We start from the raw sequence: 18,056 nt of genomic DNA, 5'->3' as shown, positions 1-18,056 counted from the left end.
AATGTTACTATTTTATATAACGAGTTAGGAAAAAACAAACAACATGTTTATCTCTCAACGACCTCTTCACATCCGTCTTTGCTAGAGGTGGACCACCGTAGATCGACCAAATTGGCCCACCTTAGGATTTATAGGTGTGGGCTTCTTATGTTATGGCAAGTATGTGCCCAAGAATGAGAATGTGATGGGTAGGGCTGCGCAAGATCCGCCCACGATACCCAAACCTACCCGTACCCGCTAAATCCGTGGGTTTTTAATCCATACCCGCTCATTGTGGGTGCGGGGTTGGTTATGAAAAAAAAACCCGCTGTTTGTGGGTGCGAGGTTGGTTTAAGCTAATACCCGCCCATACCCACCCAAAAAACCCGCAGATTATATACCATTAGATAAAACTAATCCTAATCGTCCATTATGAAACCCTAATACTAGTAGATAGGATAACTGATAACCCTCGTTCACTTTCTACACTCTTCTCTCTGTTCGGCCTCTCCTCTTCTTCCTCCTCAGTTCTTCTTCTTCACCTACGAACGACAATTACCAGAAATCTTCACCAGAAATCGACAACAACAACTTCGAATCTTCACCAGAAATCGACAACAATCGAAAAATCAACAGATTCAACACTTAATCTTCATCTGTGAACTTCCTAGGTATGAATATTTTGGGGGTTTTATTTTTTTTCTCACTTAATCAAGGAGAATAGAAGTTACTCTAAATACTTGAATATAAAGCGGGTTTAAACCCGTTTAAACCCATACCCGCCCAACCCGTAGCGGGCGGGTAACAAAACCCGCCCGCTGTTTGTGGGTGCGTGGTTGGTTATGAAAAGAAAAACCCGCAGTCTGTGGGTGCGAGGTTGGTTTTAGCTTATACCCGCCCATACCCGCCCATGTGCAGCCCTAGATGGGATGGCTGAATCGCTGAAGCAAATTTAATGGCTCCAAGTAACCGACCGACCAACTGCGCGCCTAACCCGAGTCTTGGCATTCAGTCTTAGCTATACTTAAAAGTTGCCGATGAACTTCACATTCAGTCTTGACAGGGTCGAATACCAAAGAAGAATCCAGCATCAGAGGAAAATTTGTAACCCTCTCTCTGTTGAGAGCGAGACGAGAAGCATAAAAAATTAGATCTCTCTACTCTTCTGATTAACGATTTAGGTATGTATATTGACATGATTCATGCAACTGATCATTTTTGTGAACATTTTAAGTTTTTAGTTCCTTTTTTTCACCTATTTCTCCCCTAATTTTTACTTCTAGGGTTTCGAATTGTTGTTAAGAATGATATTTACTGAGACATGTATGTTTACTTATATGCTCTTATTGCTTGATTTCCATTTCATAATTTGTATATCCATACATGATCCAGTACTAAATGATGTGAATCTTTGAGTTGTGCGTTGTATATGTTTAATCCTCACTGTTTAAAGATGTTGCTAAGATCAATTGTCACTTGTTGGTTCCGAATTGGAGACTGGTACCAGGTGTAATAAGATTAAACCAACCAGGATTATATATGGAGTATGCTTAATATGTGCATCTTTTGGATTTAGTTGTTATGTCCATACTGGTTGTTTTTCCTGTTAAATTTATACGAATGCTATACTGCAAGTAACTATGCCCATAATTCACGTATAACACTTCACATTATGGTTTGCAAGTATGTGTTTCTTGTTTGTTTTTTTTTTCGGCAATTAGACATGACATCCCTGTCTTTCATCAGAAATCTAGAAAGTGGCCTAGTTTCTTCATTTTTGTTAACAGTTTAAGTTTTAATTTCCTTCATTCTTTTCCCCCCTAATCTGTGTTCTAATTTTTACTTCCAGGGTTTTGAACTGTTGTTACGAATGATATTTTATTAGACATGTGTACTTGTTATTGCTCGATTTCCATCTCATAATTTGTATACATACATGATCCAGAACTGATTTTTAAGTGATGCTGTTTTCTCCTCACTGTATGAAGATATTTTTTCAAATTAATTTTTGTTGTGTCTGAATCGAGACTGGTATGAGGTGTTACAACCTGGGCTTGTAAAAAAAAAAAGCAACCAGGATTGTATATGTGTGTGTTAGTATGCTAATTTTAGTTTTGTTACATCCATACTGGTTGCTGTACATGTTAACTTTGAACGAATGTTATAGTGCAAGTAACTGCACCCAAAGTTCAGACACAATATTAGTATGTTTTTTGTTTCTTTTATGACATCCCTGTGGCTGTCTCTCATCATAATCTAGAAATTGGCTTAGTTCCCTCATACTCATTATGTAGTGGCGTTAGTTGTTAGGAGGATTGATTCTCGAAACAACTTGCGTAGCCTCCCTGATTCTTAGGTAATACATGCATTATAGGATATTCATTATTTTGTGTTTTTTTTCTCTGTAGTTCTCGCAGTTTTGATACCAAGGGATAATTCTTTTCTTTCTCTTCTGTTTCCAGACGGATTTACTTTTACGTCTCTTTTCAATGGGGTTACCTAAATGCCCATTTCTTACTCGTGGTTATGAAATTGCTAAAGAAAAAGCCGAACTTAAGTATCAGAATTGTGTCTGTACTGAGGACGAACAGAAAGAGTATGTGCGCAGGTATATACAGGAAGAGATGCTCAAGGTTAATCAGGCAAGACTGGCTGATGAATTAGACAGAGTAACTGCCAGGAGACTACTGGAAGAGGATCAGTCTAAGACTACAGATAGTTCCGACAAAAAGACTGGGTTAGTACATGTATTAAAGCCTGGGAGAAAATCTGGTATATCGAAAAAGAGTAAATCTAGGAATAAAGATTGTGTTGACAACAAACTGATGATGGATAAAAAGTCCAAGGTTATAGAGTTAACTGACGCTGCAATCTTTCCTGAGGTAAAAGACCAAAATGAAGAGACCATTGTTGGCACCCTTCAATCCCATGTAAACGGGTTTAGATATGTAACCTCCAGTTCCCAATTCAATGTGTGTTTTCTGTATAAGGATGTAAAGCAAGCTATTTACCGAGTTGAAGAAGAGAAGAAGATGCCACCTCTCTTGCACTTCCACTTGGTTCGCCCGGTTAAGGTGGGGACAAAAAAGACAGAGGAAATCCAATTGCGATTAGCGCCGACCCCTGTGGTACAGAGGAGATCTGATGATGATTCAAATGAGATCGAGAAAGAGAAGCAAACCAGTGATTATGGCCACAACGAGGATTTAAAGATCTTTGTCTTAAGAGTTCAAGCCAAATTGAGGTGGGTACCTATATCACATTATTCATTTAGTGAGATAGTTAAGAAATCCAAGGTAGAGTCCGTCTTTGGCCTGACATAGTTTTCGCTAATCCAGGATTCTTTTGTCCACTGAAATTTTGAGTGTATTCAGTTGTATTTTTGGTTTCAATATATTTATTGTTAAGCAAAAAAAATGGTAATTCAGGATGATTATGCTTGTACGTGTGTAAATATAAGTGTTAGTACATGTCCCAAGGACAGCAAGAGAGATGCCCTGCCTCAAAACCAAAATAAGACTCGAGGCTGAAGGTATAATGGTAAAGCATTTGTTTGTCACCTTTGTACTATCTCTGTTCAAATCTAAGCCTTTTCAGAAATCTGAGCCCTGAAAGATGTTCAACGATCCAGAATTGATATTTCCTTGCAGCATAAATGGAGCCATAGACACGTCAAGTAACACTGGAACTGGTGTCTATATAGCCATATATGATTAAATTTCCATCATATTTATGCAATAGTTCAACCGCAATACATAGAGCTGGTGATGATACATGAACTTCAAAATACAATACAACAGGATAACAGGTAGAGGACTAGATAAATCACTACTTAACAACACCGACAACGACACATACATAGCTTCACCAGAGATTCTCAGAGACCATGTGGAGTAGCTAGAGTGATGTACATTGTTTAACCATCACTAGTCCAAATAAAAGCAAGAAAAACAACAGTAAGCGAGAAAATTGTGGTAAAACAGGCGAACACCCACATTGCCAATTGAGTAGGTTCCTCATTCTTACCACCACTTTTACCAGAACTGCTCGATGACGACTCAACCTCTATCTCATTCAGTAAATTTCTTACTTTATCCATGTCTGAATCTTTCGCAGCTCGGAAAAGTTGGCCTTGAATCTTATCGAGCTTAACTAGCCTTTTCAAGTTTCTTATTGATGCATTATCTTTTGAAGACCAAATGAAACCCGTCGTCCTCCATAAAAGGTAACCCACATAAATCGCCACCACACAGTCCACGCTGTAATGATGCCGTTCCCTTACCTCTCTCTGCGCACTATGTATGACTAGAGCCCATATAAACCCAGAGGTCCACCCTCCATAAGCTTCCTGCATACATGGATGCATCATTATTGTATTTGCCACATGTAAAATAGAGCACCTGAACACTAGTTTGTTTGGATGCATGCATGCAAAAGAAATGTTGCGTGATTCAGGAAGTAAAATCGACACTTGTGCAGCAGCAATGTGAAAATGTTCGCCTACAGGAATAGAAATGAAGCAGATGGTGTCAAATGGCCAAATTTTGAGTAAAAGGACCGGTTTGCTCATGTATCAAGGACAGGTTTGCTTATGTATCATTCGCAAGAAATTTTGAGCCACGATTTTACCATGAGAGTACTCAGCAAACTCATTTGACTAATCTCCCAAAAGATGCACAACCCTGTCTAAAATTTGTGAGACATGTGATCGAACAATTGAGGAAAACCTACAGTTGAAACTTGGAAAACATCTCAACAGTTGCATGCCCATCCAACCTCCAAACTAGACTGTTGTTGTATTTGAGCAAATGCAGTTTGTTATAAAAATGATAGTTTTGGAATCAATGGTCAACCTTGGGTAGTTTATTGTTCGAGTCAGATTATACTTGACACTTCTGACTAACAACTAGCCAATAAACTTGTTTCATGTTTCAAATTATGCCAGCTTAAACTAAGCACTAGGGTAACAACATACCGTCCAAGCCATCGCTGTCAATACGGCAACAAACATGTGCCCACTGTAAATAAGATCATTGCACCCTCCACCAGCTGCTGTTAACAAATGGTACCATGCCGGTCCTTCTGAAGCAGTAGGGCGTAGGAAATCTATAAGGAAACTCATTGACCCCCAATCTGGACGGTGATCCCCAGGGTAATTCCCTACTGGATCAGCTGAAAACAAACAGGGAGAAGTATTAAAGAGATCATCAATCCGCCAAGAAGAACAATTTGATACTATCAGGACATAGTAATGCTTATGAAAAGTCTGACAGTGGTATCCGAATTTTTAGTTTTTAGCTTTTTTGATGATGAAAAGAAGGTTCCACTCAGTAGAAATGGTAAAGTTGTACGAGTTGCACTAGTGCCAAAAAAAATCGAACACAACATCTTACTGATTCGAGGATAGTAGATGAAAATGATTGATGATTGGTAACAAAATGCAACAGGAAAGTAGGGTTTAGAGATGAATGCACACCACAAATTAAACATTTGTGTAAATATAATTACAAGGTTCGATTACGGGAGATTGTTGTGCACATACCGTAAGCTACATCATGTTGAATCAGCTGCCGTATAGCAGTAGCATCTGAAGAATATGGAACATAATAAGTCTGTGCCCAAGAATGAGGATGTGATGGGACGGGAAACCTAGATGAAGCACACCATGGCCGAACCGATGGCAGAATCGTTGACGCAAATGTTATGGCTCGGAGTAACCGACCAACTGCCATTGTAAACATGTATCTTGCACCTAACCCAAGTCCAGGAGCTTTGACAGAGTCGAATACCACCGAAAATGCCAGCATCATAAATAGCATCAGATAATGGTGCAACCCAATGATACGAGCTCTCAATATCTCAACAATAGATGAAGGTAGTTTCTCATTCAATGCTAGCAGTAACCACTGGCCAGGGTCAGGAAGAGGAGCGGTTTCTCTGTCAACATTAACACGGCCTTTGAGTCGTACAATCTCTTCCAAGAAATTCCATCTCAATGTGACCAACAGTAGTATATAACTCAGCCAAGAATTAGGGTATGCCCAAAAACAATATCAAACTCCCTGTACTACTTAACTAATTCACATTTCTAATAATGGCTAAACACATAATAATCGGAGAAAGTGAGTTCAATAAAGATGCCCCAAAAATGGAAAATCAAATCTCAAAGTTTAGGAAAGTTAAATTGAAACCGAAACCCATTTACGAAAGTAGTTAATTCTAATAAATGAGATCAAGTTCAATAAAGGTATTACCTGTGCCAATCAAGACCAAGAACAGCAGTAACAAATCTAACAGTTAACACTTCAAAGAGAAGAGTAGAAAGCAGAAAAACCAATGAAGCTATAAATGGAATTGCAGAACGTAATTCAGATGACCAATGTTTGTAAAAGGGTACACGAGATACTATTGCTAGAGCAAGAACACCCCAAAGACATGGTTGTAATCTTTCATGCCAAATTGGTGATACATGTCTCAAGTAATCTATAGCAATATAAGAAATAGCTGCAATTCCTAATCCACCAATGCGGATCTTTGTTCTGTTATTGCTCATCGTCGTCGTCGTCGTCGTCACTGTTAGAGCTTCACTCTCAACTGAATTGGGTTATAGAGAAATGGGTTTCTTCGTAGAGATTATTTTCTTTCTTTTTCTTTCAGCTTTTTAGGAGCTTGAATCTGTTTGTTGTTGTGAGGGAGAAACCTGTAGAAATGGAAGTTAAAGTAGTACTTGTAGAAAATGGAAGTCAAAAGTGGTACACCTATCGTCTAGTCTACACTCTACAGATATAGTCAAATAATTTTACTTTGTAGAGTAAAGGTAGTCACGAGCCTAGTTAGCAATTCGGGATTCGGCAAACGTACGGAACGGTAAACGTACGAGTATTATACGGTTTTGTAAAATTCAGATTCGGTCCAAAATTCGGTCAACGGGACGTGATTCGTCAGTAATTCGGAACGGCATACGTACGTGTATGATTCGATTTATAAATGTGAGTTCGGCTATGAAAATTCGGTATCTATATATAACAAATAATTTGTATTTATAAGGTCATACACCAATTTTTATGCATATGTGTGAGTTATTTAAAGAAAAAATAAACTTAATATGATGATATTAATAATATATACAACATTAGTTATCCAAGAGGACGTCGTATGGTGGTTTAGATGCTTGGTTAGTGAGTTTGAGATCTCTCTCACCTTCACCTTCAAATCTCTTCGGTCGTTTTTGTTTCATAAAAATCACAACACGTCTAATATTCGGTCGTGTATGCTCGGGAGGCAGTAAAGCCCAAAAAATGGAGTCTTTGAAAAGTAAAAGCTAAAGAATTTATGGCGAATTAAGCGGACGTATCATTCGGGATACGTAAAATTCGTGAACGGTTCGCGAATAATTCGGGAATGCCACATAATACGCGACTTGGGTTCGGAGTTGCAAACGTACGCGAATAAGACGGTAAAATTCGTGATACGGAAAAATTCGCGAATGATTCGCGAATCATCCGCGAACTTACTAACTAGGGTCACGAGAGGGAATAATTACTGCGCTGCCGCCCCCAAATAGTGACGTTTTTTTATTTATTTAGAATGACTTTTAGAATTTTTCCTTTTATACTTGTGTGTACATGTGAGACATCAACAAAAGCTTGGGATATACTCCCTCCGTTCCATTTTAATAGGCTGGTTTTGTTTTTAGAAAAATTTAAGAAAATTAAGAGAACTAATCATTGAAAGTGGTCCTCATGACACTTGTCAATAAAAGAAGTGAAGTGAAATGGTCCCCATGACACTTGTCAGCAAAAGAAGTAAAGTGAAATGGTCCACATGACACTTGTCATCAAAAGAAGTTAAGAGAAAAATGGTCCCAGAAAATTAAAGTAACATTTGACTTTCCCAATTAGGAAACCAGTCTATTTTTTTGAAACATTTATTTATAGAAACCAGATTATTAAAAAGGAACGGAGGAAGTATTTGATAGCATATTTGACGAGAAAACCTCTAAAAAAGAAGCAATGCTTCAAAAGCTAACTTCTGACTCGGATAAGCTTCGTAAGTCTGATGAAGAGTCCTCCGAAGAATTCGACCACAAACTTTCAGAAATAGTGAATGTTCCTTATGCCTTATGAAAAACTATTTCTGATAAGGATATTATGCTAAAAAATTTCAGGTCTTTGCTAACAAGATACTATTTCTGATAAGGATATTATGCTAAAAGATATGAAACGATTTTCCAAAACTTTCAAGAAGTGAACTTGTTGGAAAATTGAAAATCTTTGATCATGAACTACATTTAAAAATTGAAAAATTCATTGCCTTTAAAGCCATAAAAAGCATAATAATCTTGAAAAGGATAAAAGTGTTTTCGGGACAGAGAAATGTCGTGAATATGACAATGAAGACTCAGAAGAAGATCTTGACACCATTGTGACTCTGACCACATAATAGTTTAGATATCTTCCAAGGAAGAGAAACAAACGTTTTTAGAGAACCTCTATCTTCATTAAACATACTTCACAATCGTATTCCTCCTAAAAATAAGAACAATCAAGATAGTGATGATAAAGGTAAGCCTCGATATACTAAGTGTAAAAGTTTTTGCCACTTGGTCATTGAATTTCCTAACCTAAGAAAATAAATTGGAACCAAGGTGTTAGAGGCTAAGAGCATTGCTCGGTCGAACTCATAAGTGTTGTTTTCTCAAGCTTGTTGTCAAATTTAGTTGATAAAAACTTGTTGATGGCGGATTTTCGACAAAGGCTAAAATCGTAAAACCACAATCTTACATATTCTTGATCCAGCAATCAGATGAGTATTGAGACTCATATCTCTCATTGAAGCATGAAAAACTCATGCCACAAGAGTCTTTGACTGAGTATATTGTCTCTCAGAGCATACGTGAATATACAGTCTCTCAACTGAGACAACGCCATATCTCTTGATACTGAGCAATTTCAGTAATTACTTCTATATAGAATCGAACGATTGGACGGCTCCTAGACAGCTTTCCTTCTAGTATATAGCGATGACGTCTTCAGGATGTAACAATGTTTTCCCCGACTATATAAATGGAATATGACGCTTCAACAAGCTCATATCGCTCAATTCTTGAATAATTAATGCTCCTAGACGGCGTGCTAGTATAGAGCCATAAATTAATTATTTCTAATCACTAGATTCATTAACTGAATTCCTAGAAAATTTTCAATGTTCTTTATAATATTTCATTACTTCAATTCATGGCTCTTCCCAAAAGAATTCTACGGGTTAGTAATAAATATTCAACGTACGGGCATCTCAGCCGCTATCGAGTAAGCCCCGACCAAAATGGTGCAAGTGTACTCAACAATAATGCACGAACGAGCATTCAAAAATACGAAGAAACGATGAACCTATGCGAAATAGGAAGAAAAAAAAAATATTAGCTAAGGCGCTAGGGGACTGCGCCTACCGGCGGCCATTCATGTTGTGGCCAGTCCCATGCCTGATTCTTTATTTTATTATTTTTTCTTGATCTCATGAAAATTCCTTCTTTTGAACAAAACTCCTTCGTTTGAGGAAACTCTTCAGTTTCATGGTGTTTCCTTCACACCAAGGAAATAATATAAAATTAGGAAAGGTGGAATGGGACCTGGTCTACTAGCCGGCCAGCTATGCCCTAGTTGTGGCCGGTACCACACCTTATGATTCCTTATTAATTTATTATTTATTATTTCCTTCATCACATGAAATTCCTCAATTTCATGATATTTCCTTCAAATCATGAAAATAATATAAAATTAGGAAAGGTTCATGGGACTGGGCCACTAGCTGGCCAACTATGCCCTTTACCGTGGCCGGTCCGAGATGCCCCTTGTTATTATTATTATTATTATTATTATTATTTAGAAAGATCAATTTCATTGAGAGAACGAAGGATAATACAATTTCGGGCTTTCTTTTTAAGTTTTTTATTATTATTATTATTTATTTTTTTATGCTTATTATTATTATTATTGGATAAAGAGTATTACATTAACTAGTTGGAAGCCTAACAAGCTAAGCTCCAACAAGGTACTACTACATTAATTGAACACGTTTTTGTGCTAGCCTACCAGCGAGCCTCATGGGTAACCTAGCCAAGGGATCCGAAACGGCAGATGGGGGGCTGAGATTGTGTCACAAGGGGGGCAAACTAACTCTACCTGTCAGGCTAATTCCTGCAATATTACGCCATTGAGGGCTCGAACCTGGGACCTCCTGGAGCGCATGAAACTTTGGGAAACGGAGATGACCAGCTGAGCTAGGTGACCATTATTGTTTCCTTCATCTCATGGAAACTCCTCCACTTTAAGGAAACTCCTTCGTTTCAACAAACTCCTTGATTTCATGATATTTCCTTCAAATCATGAAAATAATATAAAATTAGGGAAAGTCTCATGGGAACGGGTTTATTGGCCGGCTGGCCGACCATGCCTTAGCCATAGACGGTCCCACACTTTATGACTTCTTATTTTATTATTATTATTTCCTTCATCTTATGAAGTTCTTCCGTTTGAGCAAAAAACCTTAATTTCTTCGTATTTTCTCAAATGTTGCTCAAACCCGCATCAGAAAATATCAAAATTCTCATGACTGAGACACAAACACTTTGGTGACATGGGCATATTACCTTGACCGACTAAGGTTGGCCTTTTGGCTTGCAAGAAGCCGGTCCCATATATTTTCACCATTTTGACCTAATTTGTTCACATTGGGTCTAAAACTCGTCCAAACAACTTGGAATTTCATCAAACGATCGTCAGTCGATCCCATGACCAACCAGGGCCGGCTCCATGACCCCTTTATCTAACGCTCAGACGAGCACTATTTTAATAAATAATTAAACCAACATTTAATCATCCTTTCACTAATTGGTCTTCAAGAGACTTTGGTATTTGCTCACTCGAGCACCTGGGCGCTACATGGTTGACCCGTCATCCCATGTAGCCGGTCTCTCATTCACTCCGTGGTTGATTTTCAATAAATCATCAATTGATCAGCAATTGATCAAAATTAGGGTTTCGAATCCAGGGTTCATAATTCCAGATTCAAACACTAATACTTTTATGTTGCTCTCATAATCAACACTTTAATTATCATACTCGGTTATGCCAGTATTTTAAATTAATATTTTTATTTGGTTCTGCTACCAATAACTCATCAGATGAGCAATATTTGCTCAGACTAAGGAATATTTGTTCAACTATCAATATTCAACAATTCATCAAATGAACAATATTTGTTCACCTTAACTATCAACATTTATTCGACAATTGTACCTCTGTCTCAACAGACACGTTCGATTCATGAGTCCTAGAACATTTGAAAATCATGTTCAACTCAGCAATACAAAGACTCATCGTCTCATCAAGTCAACAACTGACTAATTAAAATCATGAGACATCAATCGTGTCACATGGGGGATATCAACTAGGGTTTTGGTCTGGCGGTCTACAACACGTATGTTCATACACGATGAGAATGTGAGCAAGTCGTGCAAACAGTTAGAGGAGTTAGAAAAGTAGTGGGTGGACAATCAACCAAGTCTCTGCACGATGAGTAACTGGTTTTAACACAATTTCCCACTTCCCCACTATTTGACTCCAGCAACTGTCACACTTCATGGGATCAATGTGTCTACTACTTCTAGCAATATAAATAAGTCACTGAATCCATAATTGAACGACAACATTGATCTAACAGAAGAATTTTATACGAGCATTCACTCTCAAGAATTCAATCAATCATTCAGAACTTATTCGAACTCAATAGTTCATCGAATTTGCAGAAACCTTAAACATATTCACAATCCTTGATCACCATTAATCTCACACATTTGTCATCTTCCCTCCTACAGATCGACCCATCCTCTCTTGTGAACGAATTGACTCTGGAACGGCCATTGTCTTGGTTTAGGTCGGAGTCCTACAGATTGATCTCTCGAATTCAAAACACTCCCTTTTTGCAGTACATTTGTGTGGGTTTAGACAGTTCACTCGGTTCAAGGAGTTTCCTCTGCACGGTCGTCTCCTAAATTCCTTGAAAACTAGCAACTCGTTTTGCCCCGTCTACAAAACTATATCTTGATTTCTAGTCTACAATTAGTCAAGTCTTGAATTAGGATAGAAGTGTGTAGTTGATTACCAGACATCACTGCGTTCTACCGTTTGAAGGCGAAGATCAACCGAAGCTTTTGGAGAACTTCTTCAACAAAAGGTAAGTGAAGACTTAACCACCTATTACTCAAGTTTTCACCTTTCTATCTATGATACAATATAACATGACTTTACATACATAATAGAAATTTCGAGTCAAGTTTATCTTGAGTATCGTTCTCGAAATATGACTGATTAAGCTTAAGAACATTTGTTCATACTTGATGAATTTTGTTAAGAACAATTTATTGTTTACGACCTAAATTATGATTTAAGATTTAATCATTTGAAAATATCCTGGAACAATTTATGTGTCATTGATATTATTCGGGAATGTTTCGAATTGATTATTAGAGAGATATAGAACTACTGTAAATCTGGATACATGACAGTATGCATACAGGTCACATACTGGGAGAATTGTTATAAATCCGGAGCGGAAGTACATGTACCCAGTACACGTACCGACGTACCTGTAGTTCGGCAACGACTTTTTGGTACGTATACCCCTTATCCATACCACAAAAGGTATGTTGACTCGTGAACCAGGAAGGTGCACATACCTAGTATGCAAACCGCTAAAGCTCTGTTGGTTTCTAAACCGGAAAAGGTAAGCACACCCAGTATGCAAACTGGAAAAGATCTGTGGATTCTTGAACCCATTTTTGTCTTGAGGGTATACAAACATGGTACATGTACAATGAAAAAAATAATCACGAACAGGAATACAATACACGTACTTACCCTGTCGAATATTTTCAGATGCATTAGAATTATTTCTATGAGATAATTGACATTTGAACAACTCTCTAAAACAACTATCCAGATATTTTTGATCACATATGTGACTCAAGATTAAAGTCTTAAAATTTTATATTAAAATGGTTAAGCTTATCGTTCAACTGGCTAGTTTCGGTTGACCTTTTCTGAAAAAGTTATTGTACACGATCCGGTTACGATTCATCCTAACCAGAGTGTATATTCTGTTATGTTAATCTCAAGTCAGTTTTATCATCTAACAGTGATTGTTGATTGTTTAATTCCAAAGCTACCTTAGCTTAAATCCAAAGAAACCTTGATCTTAACAGTCTATATAAGGAGAACCTCAAACAACAAGGATATTTGAATCCCTGACACTATTCTTGTGTGTCCTTGTTGTAAACTAGAGTCGTCCTCTCCTTCAAACCTTTCTACGGTTTAGCCACTAAAAAACTTCACCTAGGGATTCATGAAGCCAGGTACAACTATCTTTATCTTGATAGTTCGTGTATCCTGATCTTTCTTTGATTGTTGAGCTTGCTCCAACAAGAAAGATAGATAAAAATCACAAAATTTCTTCGTCTCAGACTTTGTGATTCCACAAGTATATACTTATTAGGTGAATAATAATCGAGGATGCTCTTCGAGAGTCATAAGACCGGATTTTGAGGTTTGCTAGACTTTTTCAATTGCACATTGATCTTTGATCTGAACGAAATTCACATATGGTCTTATCTGTGGGAGGCAGATTGGTTTAAAGTCTTCAATTAAGTTGAAACAACTCTTAGGTTGTAAAGGACGTTAGCTAAGGTAATCAATTGCGCAGAGTCCTGCAGGGATTCAAGAGGCATAAGGAGCGCGACTATAACTGAGTCACTGTGATTGTACGTAGATTCGGTCTCAACTACATTCTAGTCCGAATTTTTGATGGTAGGATAGTGTATGTAACAACTTCATACAGTTTGGTGTTCAAATCTGGACAAGGTCTCGGGGTTTTTCTGCATTTGCGGTTTCCTAGTTAACAAAATTTCTGGTGTCTGTGTTATTTGTTTTTCCGCATCATATTGACAATCTTTATAATTGAAATACCACAGGTTGTACGTAAATCAATCAGAGTACATATATCCATCCTTGTTTGTTGGATACGACTTGTTCGATCTTGGATATTGATCTTTGGAATCACATACTTGTCTCTATTTACATTCTGATTATGTGATAAAGAGATATAAGCTCTTCTTATAATTCCTGATTGAGATTCACCAAGTTGTAACTCTCGGAATTGTAATTGAGTTTAGTCCATGCAGTTTTCCTAAGAAAAAGTTGGTTTTGTATTTTGGTACCCCGCGTTTTCACTAGGCCATTGCAGCGACAATTGATGATACCTCTGATTGTTAAGATTCAAAATAAAAAACTGATATTTTTGCTCTTATAGAAAAACTGATGAAAGTAACCTACTTAAACATGGATAACGATCTTTATGATCTCTCATCAGATTCTGTAATTGATGTAATGAATACATCACCTATTTGTGAAAAATCTAACGTTGATGTTTCAGGTTCATCTCAAATGTCTTTGTTTGTAGAAATTAACCTTGAAATTCTGCTTCAAAACAAACACATCATATTTGCATTTGTATTTTGTGCACATTGGAAGGATGCGATTATAAACATTGTTACAAATACAAGAAGAAAGTAACATATGTCAACTTACTGCGAATGAGTAATAAGATTAACGAATATGCTTCGACTCATCCGAGAGTCCGATCAATATAAGATTAGTTAGTATGGCTAAACTCTTTTCTTTTCAAAGTTTGAATGACAATCCTCAATATAAGTGAAAAACTGGAGGTGTGAAGAGAACAAGAGGAATAATACTTATTTTAGGTAAAAGATAAAAAGCATGAAGAAGCCAAGATCAAAGTCTTCTAACCATCAAAGTTTTGCAACTCATCTCAAAGAGGGTAAGGAGAAAAAATTGGAAGTGAAAACTCTTGGAGAAGTTTTCATGAACACTCTCAAGGTTCAAGAAGTAATTATCAACCAGCGACAAATACTGATTGAAGGCCGCAAAGCTAAACATCACGAACCTAATGTTCTGGTGGCGTTGAATAGTGAAAAGGAATTTGGAGATGATGACCAATTCTTCAAGAATCTTTGTTCTTAGTTTACTCCTTGTAAAAACTTATTCTTATTTTTTTATTTAATAAGAAAAAAACTAGGGAATAAAATTTATATATGCTTTTGTTTTGCAATACTACTTCATATTTATCATCTATCAATTATTGAAGTTCGCTTATGTATAATTTTATTGGCGATGATTGCAATACTTGAGATTTTTCTTTGTGTATAACTCAAATTTTATAAGATAGTTCTTTATTTATCATATTTTATTATTGCAACATGATCTCATTGTTTCTCAAAATTTACGCTCTCTACTTTCTTTGTTATGATAGGAGTAAACTTTTGATGAATTATTTATCATAAGTTATAATTCTGATTCTTATGTTCGTAATCAACTAAGATTATTTTTTCTTGTCATTTAGTAATGAACTTAAACAATTCGAAGAGAAAGGTCGGGACATTTAAACCTTTTACCGCGTTAGGCACTAATATATTTTTAACGTATAATTAGATCGGGTAATCATTCAAATTAAGAACAAAAGCCCGTTGCTTTTTATTTCCCTATAATTGGAGCCGTATGGCTCTATCCATTTATTCACTCGACCCACCCGTGAATTTCTTTTGTCACGCTCCAAGAATTCAAACAATATTTTGTACCGCTCTGATAAGGACGAAAAATTCTCAGAGTTTTGCATTGATACGACATGCTATTTTTTCCATTCATTCCCTTTCAGGATCAGTCGTGGTCTTACAAACTTTACCAATGGTATGGAAGAATCCGTTGCTTCATCCAAATGTGTAAAAGAATCTAGCCGCACTTAAAAGCCGAGTACTCTACCGTTGAGTTAGCAACCCAAATAATATAATTATGGTGTGTAGATACGACCGAAATAAAAAAAGAAATAGATTAGATTGAACGGACACATCAAAGGATTAAACTTACAGCAAATCTAACGAACACTTTTTTATGAAGTAAAAAACAAAACTTATGGGACGTGGATAAATAGATCTATTTATCCACGATCCAATTATATTTGTTCAATACACTATTGTCAATATGAACGTTGAAAACATAAAGAAAAAACTCAAATATAACTAAAGGGACAATAAGCAAGCTTAACCCCCTTTTCTTGGTGTCATCCTAACAAAAACCATATCAAGAAAAAATATTTCATTTTTTCGAGAATCGATAATTTGGGATTATATGAAAGCAATCTAATAGTAAATTCGTATAAATAGAAAATAAAAAGAGTGAAAAAAGAAGAAATTACGGGAAGTTAAGTTCACATTATGGAACCCCCACTTTCTTTTTCTTTGTTCATTATTTAAAGTTCGTTTGATTAACGGGAAGTTCCTTAAACACCTCTGCCTTCTTTGAAATATCATGAACGGTTCCTGTGGGTTGAGCGCCTTTTTCAAGGAAATAGAAAATAGCGGGAACGTTTGAATAAGTTTGATTCTTTATCGGATCGTAAAAACCCACTTTCCGAAGATCTCTTCCTTCTCTTCGGGATCAAACATCAATTGCAACGATTCGATAGATGGCTCATTGGAATAGATGTAGATGAACAACGCCCCCTAGAAACGTATAGGAGGTTTTCTCCTCGTACGGCTCGAGAAAGAATGATTTGAATTTATGTATATAGTTCCAAATAGATTGAGAAAATCAGCAAATCCATTAGACTTTTTTTGCATTCCTTTTTTTCTTCCTTCTCGCAGAAAAGAAAAAACCATTCGTACTCATAACTCAAGTTGTATAATTATCAAAGAGCTCAAAGGAAAATCCTTAAGCTTAGGCATTTTATTTATTGAGCTGTCTCTAACCCCCTTGCTTTGTCTTGTTTAGAGTCCATTTTTTATTCCTCGCCCTGACCGAACCTATTGTTGAGACAACAGAAAATGGTATTTTCTTGTTCCAGGATCCTTTATCCTTGCTTTGAATCATTGGGTTTAGACATTACTTCGGTGATCTTTAATCTTTCAAAACGGCAGCAACATACCTTTTGTGATTTCTTTCTATCGAAGAATCAGATGAAGGATTGATTCCCATGCGATACACTTTTGTTTTGATCAAAATAGTTTTTTGACAATTCCAAGAAAAGAATTTTCTTTTTTTGAAATGTTTGCTCGAATTGGATCCTTTTGATTTCTATATTGAAGATATACTTACGAAGTTGTTCCGACTTATTGATTGACACTAACCCTAGACCCTTTCCCCTGAGAAATGAATCAAGACTTTCTACTCGAGCTCCATCATCTACTATTTACAACCCAACAAAAAGGGATTGTTCTAGTGAAACAGAAAAAACTATGTCGAGCCAAGAGCACCTTCATTCTTTTATAAAATGGTGGATGTAAGAATCCACAACCGATCATGTCCTTCAAGTCGCACGTTGCTTTCTACCACATCGTTTTAAACGAAGTTTTACCATAACTTTCCTCTAGTTTGGAGCCGGTATGGAATTGATTCAATATGGAATCATGAATAGTCATTGGTTCTATCGGCACATAGTAATCTATACTTTCATACTTTCTTTTTTTATATGGAAAGGTCTTTTTTTCTGGAGAAGTCTTCGCAAAGGATTCAATTTAATTAACCCCATCTTTTATTCTATGAGCAAAAGAATTTATACAGAAAATGAAGAAAAAAACGCTTTTCTTTAATCTGCATCTTCAACATAACAGATTGTTCAAGACGATCAATCATGAAAGATTCAACCTTTCTCGACCAACTAAGCTAAAAACACCTAACTAAAAAAAGGGGAGGGTCTTTAATTAAATTTCTAATACCGGAACAACATGAATATTAAGTATTAACCAAAGAAATGGGTCCAATGAACTGGAAATGCCAGAAATGAGTCGATAGAATTAAAATTAACAAATCTCACATCTCTTCGAGAACCAAAGATCGATAAAACATCATTAAAAGCGTTTCGTTTTTAAAATTTTATATTTAAATATCAATAGAATCTTTCTTATTTGATCGTGAAATAAATTAAAAGATTTCGCAATCAGATCATAGCCA

General features: G+C 36.5%; 2 protein-coding genes across 2 annotated transcripts; one reads left to right on the top strand and one right to left on the bottom strand.

The window, feature by feature from the left end:
• The first annotated feature begins 961 nt into the window (after nt 1-961).
• Nucleotides 962-3,410, top strand: LOC113300651 (FACT complex subunit SPT16-like). Its single transcript, XM_026549852.1, has 2 exons — nt 962-1,160; nt 2,442-3,410. Exon 2 carries the CDS (start codon nt 2,469-2,471, stop codon nt 3,300-3,302), a length of 834 nt encoding a protein of 277 aa, XP_026405637.1. The 5' UTR covers nt 962-1,160; nt 2,442-2,468; the 3' UTR covers nt 3,303-3,410.
• Nucleotides 3,411-3,656: 246 nt separating this feature from the next.
• LOC113296916 lies at nt 3,657-6,699 on the bottom strand. The gene is made up of 4 exons (XM_026545279.1): nt 6,234-6,699; nt 5,522-5,916; nt 4,955-5,151; nt 3,657-4,327 (listed from the first exon to the last, which is right to left on the bottom strand). The coding sequence occupies exons 1-4, from the start codon at nt 6,530-6,532 to the stop codon at nt 3,896-3,898; spliced, it is 1,323 nt and encodes a 440-aa protein (XP_026401064.1). The 5' UTR covers nt 6,533-6,699; the 3' UTR covers nt 3,657-3,895.
• Between the last annotated feature and the right edge of the window lie 11,357 nt (nt 6,700-18,056).

This window comes from Papaver somniferum, chromosome 7 (assembly GCF_003573695.1).
Source record: "Papaver somniferum cultivar HN1 chromosome 7, ASM357369v1, whole genome shotgun sequence".
Lineage (NCBI taxonomy): Eukaryota > Viridiplantae > Streptophyta > Magnoliopsida > Ranunculales > Papaveraceae > Papaver > Papaver somniferum.
Note: the sequence above shows the minus strand (reverse complement) of the source record. Positions and strands in the feature narration are given on the sequence as shown.